Below are 13561 nucleotides of genomic sequence, written 5' to 3' on the forward strand. Positions count from 1 at the left end.
ACTGATAGCTCACAAACTTTTTAGACATGTTTAAAAATGATCGGGAGGTCGGGAAGTGCTCGTAAGGCACTCTGCTCGGCTCGTAATTCCTTGCACATGATACGAGCCGCGACCATACGAGCATACACGATTTCCACACGATGGAAAAAAATCGCATGCGAACTCGTACGACAGCAAAAATTGCACCGTGTATGCCCGCCTTTAGCAAACACCACTAGTAATTCAGATACTTAGTGTATTGATTCAGTACCTTCTTGCCTCACAGTTCCCTTCCAGAAGAGCGAACCAGATCAAATGTGGAGCAAAACTACATCCAGCCACCTTCTAACTCTTCGCAACTTTCGAACAGCTCTGTAGTTGAATCTAAAAAGTTGCACGAGGACATCACAGACTCCGCACCTACTTCCGATCACCGTAAGAGCCGAGTAAACAAGCGCGAGGGGCGGTCTAAAACCTTTGACTGGTCTGAGTTCCGCCCAGGACAGGAAAACGAGATTGGACCACCCTCAATAAAGAGGGCAGATACTTCAGTCATTATCTCATCTTCTGCTTCCTCCACCTCCTCTGGTGACTCCTCTCCCATCTCTAGCACCTCCTCTCATCAGACGTCATCCTCGATTACTACCACCAGCCATACTGATAAGTTGCCACAGCAAGATGAAGAAGTCATGCAGGAATATATGCACCGCAATCAGTCGGCACCTACAGCAGACACAGTCAATGCGACAACGGTGGCCGAGCCCCCATCAAAGCTCCCCCATAAAGTGCCTCATGAACAGGTGAGAATGGATGTAGACCATGCAAGAGATGCACAGGAGGTCGACAGTCAAAGCACGGCCCGCAGAAACTCTGATGTCCAAGTGGAAATTGAGCAGAGGTGGCATCAGGTAGAAACAACACCCCTCAGAGAGGAAAAGCAGGTACCGATCACTGGCAGCTCAAATGTACCTGTTGGAGAAAGAGCCCTTCCGCAAGAGCTGACCACTACACTGGAAAAAGAGGTAAGAAACATCAGTATTTATTTCTTGCCTCATTTTCCATCTTAAAATGTTGATGAGTATGTGCAGATACAGACTTCTTAGATTTCTCTTGATTTATGCATTCAGGTCAGTTCTGTCCATTATATAATTTCAGATCTTTTTGCCTTCCTCTGATGTCCACAGTTAGGTCAGGCACAAAGGGAGCTGGCGAGACTCCAGCAGCAGAACAGCATCTTACAGGAGCAACTTCAGGATGCCCGTGGAAGAGAACAGAGTGCCAGGGAAGGATACGTACTGCAGGTACCCAAACAGATCAACTGAACCTAGTCAGAAAATAAACAAAAATCAAAATCTTCTGTAGTGTTTGTGTTTGTATGTCTTGCTTTTTTATTTCAGTACTAATGTAATTTTTTGGGTTTTAATGAAACAGCATGAGTGGTACTAACTGATCTGCAAAGTCTTTCTTTCCCTGGGCTCTGTCTGGGTTTTGGTTAAAATTCTTGTAACCAAACCACAAGTTTGCTGAAGATAACAACATCTGACAAGCTTTCAGCTGTGCTTTTCTACTTTTTTTGGCTTTGTATCTGTTTTATCTCATCATTCTCTTCTTTGCATAATTTGCATGGTGGTACCATTCCTCTGTTTTTCATTTTTTTTAGTTGCTGTATAATAATCTGGTGTAGTGTTACTCCATTAGTTTCTTCTTCCTTCTCTTGTTCCCTCTTGTATTTTTTTTCTGTACAGTTCCATTTGTATTATCCATCAACACAAGGTTGCATTTCATAGTTGCATTCCGTAGTTCCTCTTTAGATCACTTATTTTCCTTTTTAATTGTGTTGTTCACATTTTTCCCTCATTGTTGAGCACCATTCTCTCCATCTTTGATGTCATCTTGAAAAAGCACAGTGGAAAGCTTGAGTAAGTATGTAACTTCAGAAATTTAACTCCAAATGTTCCCGGGTTCCCAGCCACAGCCCAGAAGATGTTGAGCATCAAGTCTGTGGCCATAAAAAAAGAAGACTTCCTGTTAATAATTGCACTTTGCTCTTAATCTCTTAAAGAGTGACACAACCGCTGCAAAGCCTTCGCCTGATGCACCGTCTACCAAGGTACACCGAGCACCATGGCAGCGACTCAGCAAGCTGAACCAGGATCTAAAGTCTGAGCTGGAGTCCCAGCGTTGGAAGCAGGATAAGGCCAACCAACAAGTTAGCAGCTTGCGGCGTAGCTACAGCGAAGCCAAAGATATAATAGGACACCATGAGGCAGAGATCGAGGCCTTGGAGGACAAGCTAACGGCTGCCATGGCAGATATTGTAGCGAGTGAGCAGGCTTTGGCACGAATACGTAGCGAGCTAAAAATCGAGCGGGTTAGATGTCAAGAACGTAAGGAAGAATGGGTCCGAAATGAGACGACATTACGGTCGCAGCTGCGAGAGAGCGAGGAACGTCTTCGGCAAGTCGAGGCAAGTTTGTTAGAGAAGAGCCAGGAACTGAGACAGCTTGAGCAAAAGCAAGCTTTGCAGAGGGACCAGCACAAAGAGGTGCAGAGGCTACAGGAGAGACTCGCTGAGGCCACGGGACGTCTGATTTCCATAGAGGAAGCTCAAACTATGAGAGAGGAGCGGGAGAGGAAAGAGCAGCGAAGCCAGGAGGAGAAACATGAGCGGGAGCGTCAGGGATTGACCCGGAGATTGGCGGAATCCGAAGAGAGGAGGCGTGAAATAGAAGAGCAACTGCAAGAGGCTCAAGAACAAGTGGAGGCACTGCTGAGAGGGAGCGGTGGGATGGAAACTGTGGGACTCAGGGAGGAAGTTAATCGTCTTCAGCAGGAGTTGGAAGCGCAGATGGATGTGGTAGAAATGCTGCGAGAGAGTGTGAGGAGGCTGGAGGAGGAACGTGACCAGCTTACTTGCCGCTGTCAGGAACTCCTCAATCAGATTGCAGAGGCCGACCGAGAGGTAGGAAAGCAACAGGCATGTTTAACGACGGTGGAAACAGACTATCACTCTCTTGAGAGCTCGTATGAGCGTGTCTCAGAAGAATTTGCTAGGATAAGTCATGTGCTACGAGAGAAGGAAGAGGAAGTGAAGCAGACAAAGGAAATGTACGAGCAGCTAATCAGGCAGAAGGAGCAGGTCTTGAGCGAGGCCCTCATCAAAATGGCTGCCTTAGGCAGTAGTCTAGAAGAAACAGAACTTTGCTTGCAGCAAAAAGAGGAGCTTCTTTCCAAAATGGAGCGTGACTATCCAGGACTGGTAAAGTCCCGTAAAGCGGAACAGGAACTTCAGGCAAAACTGGTGGTTGCAGAGGATCGGATTGCTGAGCTGGAGGAACACCTCAATGCCCTGCGACTCGGATATGCAGATCTCAGGATGCGACGTTGTCGCTCGCAGGAAGACCTGCTTAATGGTTTGAAAGAGATGCAACATGATGTTTCCTCATCATCAAGCACCTCCCAACTCCTGCTTGCAAGAAGCAGCTCCGAGACGGAAATGTCCTTGGTGAAGCATCAGAGGATTCGCTTTTCCTCCATTCAGTGCCAATCCTATCACCGGTCCCAGGGAGCAGACAAGTTTAGTTTAGAAGATAGATATTTGGTTTTTGGATATGGGATATGATCCTAGACCACATGCATGACCTGAGCCTGACCCAAGATATCAGTGTAGTCAGTGACAGTTCATTCCAGCAGTGTAGAGATCCAGAGAAGTTCACCTCGATTATACACGCTCTGGAAACCAAGCTATTGGCCACAGAGGAGAAGCTCAGGCACCTCACAGAGAAGATACGGGACCAGCCCGATCTTTCAGTGATGCAGGAACACCTGAGCACCAGAGCTACCATGGAGGACTACACAACTAAAACCTGTGATGAATTACCAATGGATGAACCCAGTCAGAAATTCCTCAACACTACTTTTGGCGAGCAGGACAGTGAGGAATATGAGAGGGCATTGGCACTAGTAGAGTCTTGCACAGAAAGAGTCAGAGAAATTCTCAGCAATCAGAAAGAGACCAGTTCTGATGAATCTCTCATTTGTACCCTTGCAGAAGTAGAGAAACGGCTGGTTTGTGCCACCATGTACCTGAGGAAGGGGAGTACATTGTATGAGTCATGCCAGATCTTTGATGCAGCAGATGTGCAATCAGTGCAGGAAGGTATAAAGCGGTTTGCCAGAACATTAACCTTTGAAGCTGAGGTTCTGGAGAAGATGGGGTTCTCTCTGCAAGACCTGAACTCTGATATTATGTTGGCCCTGAACTCCATTCACAAGGATGCCGAAAACATCAAGAAGAACTGCAACGGCTGTCTCTCAGTTATTTATGCTGATGTACTTACAAGAAAACTTATGCTGGAGACCATGTTCTTGGCAGAAGTGGACAAGCTCGAGACGAGTAAACTATCAAATAGTGCTTTTTCACAGGATGTCATCAAGAATGTCTGCATTAGTGCTGAGCTTGCCTATTCACTTCAGAATCTGACAATGAATTTCCAAGAAAAACTTGATGAGCTTCAAAAGGACTTGCTCCAGGCAAACGAAACCTTGAAACAAAGGGACATGGCTCTGAAAGATGCTGTTAGTGCATCAAAATGCACTCACATTGAGAGTATGACCCAAAGTGATTCTGATCATCTTGGTGACATCACCCCTCCTGAACTTGTCCCCTATATGGAGCAGATTGAAATTGATGAAGCTCAGAGTTTAGCGGCAGAGATTGTCCGCAGACATTTAGCAGGCGGCATGCTATCCCATAGTGCAGAATCAGAATCGCATCTGCAGATGAGCTGGGAAAATCTCATCGCTGAGCTCAAAAAGCAAGCGAAAGCCCTCCGCGGTCTCTCTCAGGAAATTGAGAGGATCTGCGAGGAAGGAGAAACAAATTCACTTTCTGGACTTGCGGATGTCATCCAGATGAGCTCGTGGCACGATGACTCCAGCGCCGCTTGCATGCGAGAAGCTTTGATGCAGGCGCAGGTTGCATATGTTGCTTGCAGGTTGCGAGCGGGTCACACGAGGGAACTTTCTCTCTGCCAGGAGACTAGCCGCAACATGGCAGCGCTCGTCCAGGAACATGCTGAGAGTGTTGCAGCCATCCAAAGGCACTACCAGAGCTGCTTGGAGAAAGAACATCTTAGCTTCACTGGCACTATCAGTTCCTTGCAGGAGGAGAACGACATGCTTCGAGGAGAACTATCCTATAAGCTCAGGGAGCTCCAGGAGCAACGGCAGAGCTTAACCCAGCTGGAAGAGGCATTTCATATGGAGAAAGAAGAGCTCAAGAGCAGGCATGCAGAGGAGATGGGAAGCGCTGAGCAGGAGCAGATAACCAGAGAGCTTGAGCTAATGGAGAGTGCCGCCAATAGCCAACACAGGCTGGAGACCCTGCTTCTAGAAATGGAAGATGCTGAGTTGAGGCACAAGGAGCAAATCCGAAAACTTGAGAAGGAATTTCAGAGTAAGGTCCAGGAACTAGAACACGCCAATAGAGAGGAGCTCCGCAAGCTACAAGAATGCTACAGCCAGACCATCTGCTCGCTGGAGGACAGGAGCGAACAATTGGGGAACAAAGATGAGGCCGACGCATGTCCCATGGAGGAAGGGGATGGAACTGATCAAGTAACGTGCAGGGAGTCACTCCTCCGAATCCAGGAGCTGGAAATGCAGTTGAGCAGCATGAGGGAGGAGCTGGATCAGAAACCACTGGATGGAGATCTGACCAGCCTGAAGGAGAAATACCAGCGAGACTTAGAGAGCCTCAAGGTTTAACCTTTCAATTTTCACATTTAATGTCACACCCATTCACCACCATAGCGCCATGTTTGTAGGACCCTCAGTAGGTTGTTACTGTTCAATTGGGTTGCAGTGGTTTCTTATTGCATTTGTTTATACAAGTTGCAGAAACAGTACACATTTCAAATTACAAATCTACACTATTATTTATTATATACATCAAGTGGTTTATGCTTCTTGAAGTTTTGAAAATAATGCTGAGAAGACCACTGCAACCCAGTAGCCTCATAACCATGATGCTTTCCCCTTTTTCCTATGCTGTAGTGCACATTAGCAGCACTGGGAGTGTTGAACACACACAACGAATGTACAAATGACCATGATTACAGACAAAACTACCATAAATAACTTTACTATGCTTACTGAGGACTTCCTCGGTTCAAAAACACCTTGTGTTTTTAAAGGGTTAGCATTGTGTTAGTGTGTGTTTGAATGCATGAATGCTCTCTAGTTAACCCTGTTGATCATGCTGCTTTCCTTTAACTCCTCTGTGCTTACTTTCATCTCTCATCACATAAATAAATGTTTAAATATGTGAACACCGTAGTTGGCGTAGCTTTGTAGAGTCGTGCTGGGTAGACATTGGTTTTCTGAATTTCTACAATTTGTCTGTATTGATTAAAATCATTTAATTTCTATATTTGTAGTAAATGCATACAGACTCCAAAATTGACTATTAAAAGTGTGAAAAAAAATTGGCTTCGCTGAGTAAATTATACACTTCGTCCACCATCAAGCCAAGATGTTATGAACTGAATCTGAATCCAAATTGAATCGATTCAGGGAATCAATTGCAGATATCCAGCCCTAGTAGAGAGCCTGCTGGAGTAGAGATTGTTTGGTGTTCGTTTGCATACGTGATCTGATGTTTTATGTGGAATGCAGGCGACATGCGAGCGTGGATTTGCAGCGATGGAGGAGACGCATCAGAAGGTGATCGAGGACATCCAAAGGCAGCACCAGCGAGAAATCCGGAAACTTCTGGAGGAGAAAGAAAGACTGCTGGAGGAGGAAACAAACGCCACTATTGCTGGTAATGAATGCATCACTCTATACACCAAACTTCCAAATTTGAAAGTGAATTACTCATGGCTTGTTTGTCTCTGCAAATTGCTGTCAGTGTGAATGCCAATTGAAGTGTGTAATGTTTAATGCAATATTATATATAGCTCTATAATGAATGTTTAATATCATGAAATTGAAGCTTCACAGTAGGTTGTTTTGTGCACAGCGATTGAGGCCATGAAAAACGCTCATCGTGAGGAACTGGAGAAAACGCAGCGGTCGCAGATGAGCGGCGTGAGTGCAGACATTCAGGAGCTGCGCAGACAGTACGAGTAAGATGCCAAACATCACTTCATCTAGACAAAACATTGACTAGTCACTAGGAAGATCTACTTTTATTCACTGATGCTTTTTACTGGTGGTAAAGCAATAGTTTTAACGTGTTTTTTTTTTTGTTTTTTTTTTACATTTCGTCCATGTAGAGAGGAGTTGCAGTCTATCCATCGTGAGCTGGAGGTTTTGTCTGAGCAGTATTCTCAGAAGTGTTTAGAAAACGCACATTTGGCTCAAGCGCTGGAAGCTGAGAGACAGGCTCTGGGACAGTGCCAGCGAGAGAACCAGAAACTGCACATACACAACCAGGTCAACTTGAACTTTAAGAACATCTTTACAGGAGCTTTCTAAGAGGAACAGCTTGAAATAGAAAATAAAATGTGAGAATCTTAATTTAAGGCGAGACTCCGAATAAGAAAAAAATAACTAATAGATATCACCATACTTTCCCAGTTGACTGATTACATTAATAATTGCAAACATTTTTAGTATTACAATTGTTGTGTAATATTATTATTAAAATATGCAAATAAAGGATTTTTCAAAATGTTTCGTTTTGATGATAATTATGGTCAAAGGTTGTTACAGAAAGGATTTTGGATGATCTCTTAATTATTCCATAAATCAGAATAATGAACCCAGTCAGAATAAAATACATTGAAACCATTTTTTAGGAATAATATGTTGCAAAAAATAAGGCAAATTATATATTAACAAACCCCTTCAGTAGAAACCTTCAGTAGAATCAACCTGTAAAATTTGGTGTTTGTAAGTACTGCTGAAGTAAATGGCCTTTATGTATGTATTGTGATTGAAATCTAAAGATGCAAAAATAAAGTGCAATGAAATAAACACTTAAATGTGTATTTTGGATGTTTTCTGAAAACAACATCTTAAGAAAAGCCAAGATCTCAAAATTGACCAGTGCATGAAAAAACAATGCAAACTTTCCTTAAGAATGATAGAAGAGCACACAAATTTTCCCACCGTCATATAAACAAAAACTTGTGTGGTTTATGTTTACAGGAACTAAATCATCGTCTGAATGAAGAGATCACCAGAATGCACTCCTGTATCAGTGAAGACAAATCGACTTCCTCTCTGACACAAGGCAAAGACATCTATGAGCTGGAGGTACAGCACCAACTCCGTCATCTGAATTTAGATCATATGAAGTCATCATGCACAACATCTAAACATCGCTTTGCTGCAGGTTTTGCTGCGAGTGAAGGAGTCAGAGATCCAGTACCTCAAACAGGAAATAAACTCTCTCAAAGACGAGCTACAGTCGGCACTTCGAGTAATATGCACGCACACTTACACGCTCCGTACATGTGTTTCTCTTTAAGTGCTCTCTGAGCAAATCAATGTCATTCTCATGTGTTTCAGGATAGGAAGTATGCATCGGATAAGTACAAGGACATTTACACGGAGCTGAGTATCGTCAAAGCTAAAGCTGACTGTGACATTAACAAGCTGAGGGAGAAACTTTTGGCTGCTACAGAAGCTCTTGGGGAATTAGACGCTGAAGGAAGTGGCGTTACTCCCGGATACGGTGAGACATTTAAAGGAATAATTCATGCAAAAATAACAATTCTCTCATCATTTAACCACCCTCATGTTCTGTTTGACATTGTTTCTTCCATAGTGCACAAAAGGACAAAAAGGCACAATTATTCAGTGGCTGATGCTGGAGAATTACGTTTAATTAAGATTTATATAGACTGAAATTAAACAAATGAATATTAAATATACAGTTATAATTGTTTTGCACAAAAAATCAAATTCAACTTAATCATCTCAGATAATTGCCAAACATCATCTAATTTTTTTACATTAAGAGTGTGTACAAAAACTTATTTTCTTTTCTTTATTTGTTTCCGTTGCAGACATTATGAAGTCGAAGAGTAACCCAGATTTCCTGAAGAAAGAGAAATCCAAACAGATGCGTGGGGTCAGGTCAAAGGTGAGAGGTCAAAGTGTGTCCGTCTGTCTGTGTCATAAATATACACTCGTCATCCATTGATTCTGTTGATATTCCTGTGCATTTATGTAGAAAATGATGTTGGTTGTGTGATTGTTTAATGTTATGCTGTGCATATGAGTGTTTGAGAAAGGTATACTTGTGTTTATTAGGGCTGTCAGTCGATTAAAATAAATCATATTGGAATAAATCATTGAATAAACGACAAAAAGTCAATATATATTCCGTTTTTTGGATTGTTCATGGTAGACCAAATTCCTGTATGCATGCATGCATTTATTCATTTATTCTTTTATTTTTATTCACATTATGATAAACGTAAATGGTACATGTTAGAAAAGGTAAATGTAAGAGAATTTTTAATATTTGTTAATCATTGTATTTGTTCTTTTTTTAAGTGACAGCCCTAGTATTTTTGTGTGTGAATTATGGAACACTGTACACATTGTGTGTGTGTGTGTGTGTATCCTCACATGTGTGCGCTGTCCTGTCAGGCAGAGAGTGAGGGGTTGTTCTGGGATAGCTGACCGCTGTGACCCCATCAGGTCCTACAGGTGAAGCAGGTATCGCTCTTGTGAGAGTACGGCTGTGTTTGCATGGAATATGGAGCGTATTGCACAGTATACTGTACTTGACCTTTCATTCCCAGTTTTGTGAGTAAACCAGAAACACTGGATGCCACTCACATGCTCTGAGGTCAACAATATAGTGTGAAAGGTTTAGCATAAAAATAATGCGCACTGTTTCAAATACAGTATTATTTTTGAAATGCCAGACGGTATGAATTATATACTGTGCAGTATTTATTAAGCTAGTATTCTGTTTTGAACACAGCCTTTGAATCCGGCATGAGCCCTACACCTCCTGACAGTTTAAAAAAATCACCTGTAACTTAACTCGGTCAGGCTGGTCGACACATAACCAGCACAGATCACGTTTATCTGAGTGTTATGTGTTTGGACTGTTTATATGTTGGGTTTCTTGTTTTCTGTGTGTGTGGTTTGTGTTTTGGTTTTATTTAGCTCTATTAAGACGGTAATTGTTTGTAAATGAACAGTTGCATTTACATTGCATTTACATGACAATATGCTTGTTGAAGTTGTTCACATGTGACAAAAATGAACTCCGGAAATAAAAACACTGACACATTGAGGTGTGATCCGACTAGCTCCTGTAAATGCTGAAGTAACTCATGTGTAAAACACTTACCGTCTGAATAGACTTTGTGTGTCATTGTCGTTTCCTTTGTGAATTTCCTTGTGATAAACCCTGAATATATTATACAACTTAAAGGGATATTTAAGGATATTTAAAACTTCCAGACTGTACTTGGGACACTCTAATGAAATGCATTTGGGTTTAGTTTGGAGGTAAATTGTCTCTAAATAACATCTTTGTGCATCTCAGAATCCTGCTGAAATATTCTTCATTATTTAAAGACGCGAGGAAATGAAGTGTCATGTGTCCCGTTTAGGTCTCGAAGGCAATGAGACAGATCTAATAGTGTAATAATACAGAAACTGGACACCGGTGTGTGTGTGTGTGTGTACAGCGTGTTCATGTGAATGTCTTTTGCTGGTGTCTTGTTGCACAATGAAGGAACCACAGCCAGTGAATTACAGACATGAAAACAATGGATCTAAAACTGTTTTAAAAAAAAACCAAGTGAATATAGAAACGGCTTTGGTTTAAAACTCCCTGAATGTCCCTTTAAGAAATGTGCATGTCCCATAGTTTAACGTTGTGAACCACACAGAAGTGACGTTTTAAGCAGAATGAATTAAGGTTTTTTATGTGTGAAATAGATGATCATGGGAAATCATAAAAGCTGACTGCAGTGCAGGTCATTTTTAGTGGTTTAGACAGACAATGTTTTGAAAACACATCACAAATCACTTTTTAGTACTATAGTTCTGCATTTTAATATACAGTCTATTTAAATTTTTGGATTAATTTGATCTTATTTTTGTTTCTTTTCTCTTTTATTTAATTTTTACATTTTTATTTATCATTGTTATATACAACAGAACACATCTTTTTGTGACAGTCTTTTATTAACAGCAGAGAATATCATTTAATTTGAAAACCTAAATAGAAAATCTTTTTTTTATTTTTTTTGCAGTGAGTAGTTCTGTAGCATTACATACTATTATTCATTCATGTTTATATTAAGCATTAAGATTAAATTATTGAATTTTATTTATAGTTATTTATTAATTACAATTTAGTTTGGGCTATTATATACAGCAGAGAATATGCATGTGTGTATTTTTTAATAGAGCAGCAAATATAATTTAGAATTATACTGGCATCAAATTTGGAAATGTTTCATAAATCTGGATAATTTTTTAATATCTACCATAACCACATTATGGCTTCAGCTTGCAATAATAGTTGAATTTTGCTAATGAAAGTGCAATTTTGTGTACAGGTCTCTTGATTGAAATTGAACGGTGTATTCTGTGTGCAGACTGAAGTCTTATAGAGGATTGTTTTTATTTTTATATTTAATATTGAATAATCTCAAAATTCTTTCTCTCTTTTTCAGAGTTTAAAGGAGGGATTGACAGTACAGGAGAGGATGAAGCTATTCGAAACTAAAGACTCCAGAAAGATATAACGCACCTCACACACTTTCTTTCTTCTTTTTTTTGTATTCTCGCTCTATTAATGTCTTCATTTAGATCTTCTTGGTTGGTATTATTTTAATATTGTTTGTGTGAATTAAGGGAATGACGTTTTAATGTTGACACAGACCATTTTTGCCAAACTTCAGCTCCGATGAACCTTATATGTTTGGTATGTTTTGGTCTCTAGAAGTCCTGAAGCTGTTCCTCCTCATCACAGTATATATATGAACACACTCAGTATTGAACTAGAACACTAGACGTGTGTGTGTTTCTCATTTGAGTCTCTTCCGAATGGCTGCTGTTGTGTCTTTATAGGGGCTCTGGTGACATTTTTATGATTATTCTGAGAGAAGAAGAATTATTGACAGAGAGAGAGATGTTATTTTGCCAATGATATTGTAAATACGAGTAAAGTCGTGTACGTGATAACACTTTTTCAGACTTTCTAGTACTGTAACCTTGAGATGAAATGACGTGGTTTCTATAAGCTGGGTAACGTGAGTGTGTTTTGTGGAGTGTTTCTGATCGTCAGAGAGTTGTGCTTCAGTCATTTACTTGAGGAGAATCTAATTGCTGTTTTAATTGCTTTTGTGTTGCTTCTGGTTTAATCGGACGTGCAAAATTTAGAGCAACCAAACGTGATCTCTGCTGTGGGTTGTTTTGGCATAAATTCGTTCGGCTACTGATAGTGAGCTTATTTCGTTCTGTAATTCGATCTGAACGCGGGACATTTTAATGATTTCGTTATTCCAGCGTTCGTGCTGTTTAATACTGGCCTTTGCATGAATATGAAGCACTTTGAGTCGTTAATTTCTGTGTTCTGGTTTTGAAACATGTGATTCCATATTCCTTCTGCTCCAGAATTCAGAAAGTATTGAACACACAACAAAGAAAACTCACTGTATAATAATATTCAATATTTGCTTTGTAAATAATCGGTTTTAGAGAAGATTCCTTTATCTTGTTCTCTCGGTCTGCATAGAGGAAAAAAAATATCTTTATATCTATCTATAAGCGGTATGTCTACGCCTAATCTCTATGAATATTTTTATTTTGGTGTGCGTTGAATGTGATACATCTGTAATAATAAAAATGTTTTTGAATCAGAAATACAGTGCGGTTTTCACTGCTTCAGTATTAACAGAGCTTTGAATAGTTTCCATATACTTGTCTAGAGTAGAGTAAAGAGAAATTTAGATCCAGATTTTTTAAATGAAATTTAAGTTTAGCTGGCAAGAACTACTGATTAAGTAAGTTACATTTTCCTGTTTTCTCTTTGGAGTAGTATTGAACTTAAGTATAGATATGTTGCGTTAAAGAAGTAATGTTTGTCCTGGCCAGAAGAGGACAGTCACAGTTCAGTTTTTAGTCTTTTATTTTGTCAAAGTCTTTAATTTAACTCAATTGACCTTGGTATTTTTGGTTAGGGGACTTGAGTTTAAAATAATAAAATGTTTTAATAAACAAAGCAATGCAATGACAGCCAGCGGTAATTATGCAGCTTTGTTTAATGAAAAAGAATCTCTGATATTTTGATAATGACATCTTTTGTGAAAATAAATATCTTGCATAGCATTTTAGAGAAACACTTTTATACCTACACTTATCATGCTTAATTATTAATGATAATATTTATGTTAATTGTTTGAAGTTGTATTCAGATTGACTTGACTAAAAAATGTGCTCCTTTGAACATGCATGATGCTTTTGTCCTTTTCTAGCTTTAAATCTGCTTATGACAAAATGCATTCTGCTACATAGTTTAATAGACAGTGAATAGAAGACTATTTTTATTAGGCAAAAAAAAAAAAAACTCAAAATTATGTGTTGCTTGATT

The 13561-nt window shown here is 40.2% G+C and overlaps 1 protein-coding gene across 15 annotated transcripts in view; it reads left to right on the plus strand.

Moving 5' to 3' along the window:
- The window catches only part of LOC109107915 (myosin phosphatase Rho-interacting protein-like), a 44069-nt gene extending 31235 nt beyond the window's left edge, over positions 1 to 12834 (plus strand). For 8 of the 15 annotated variants that reach the window (XM_019121081.2, XM_042752274.1, XM_042752276.1 and 5 more), the window contains 3 exons: positions 266 to 1001; positions 1164 to 1280; positions 2042 to 3616. In XM_019121081.2, the coding sequence (XP_018976626.2) occupies positions 266 to 1001; positions 1164 to 1280; positions 2042 to 3601 (2413 nt within the window). In that variant the 3' untranslated portion in view covers positions 3602 to 3616. Of the gene's footprint in view, positions 1 to 265; positions 1002 to 1163; positions 1281 to 2041; positions 5743 to 6657; positions 6806 to 7003; positions 7110 to 7259; positions 7420 to 8136; positions 8245 to 8323; positions 8411 to 8499; positions 8666 to 8999; positions 9077 to 9588; positions 9658 to 11642 lie in introns of those variants that run through there. The other 7 variants (XM_019121084.2, XM_019121089.2, XM_019121087.2 and 4 more) reach the window with 6 other exon arrangements.
- Positions 12835 to 13561: the final 727 nt, after the last annotated feature.

This window comes from Cyprinus carpio, chromosome B24, assembly GCF_018340385.1.
Source record: "Cyprinus carpio isolate SPL01 chromosome B24, ASM1834038v1, whole genome shotgun sequence".
NCBI classification, from domain to species: domain Eukaryota; kingdom Metazoa; phylum Chordata; class Actinopteri; order Cypriniformes; family Cyprinidae; genus Cyprinus; species Cyprinus carpio.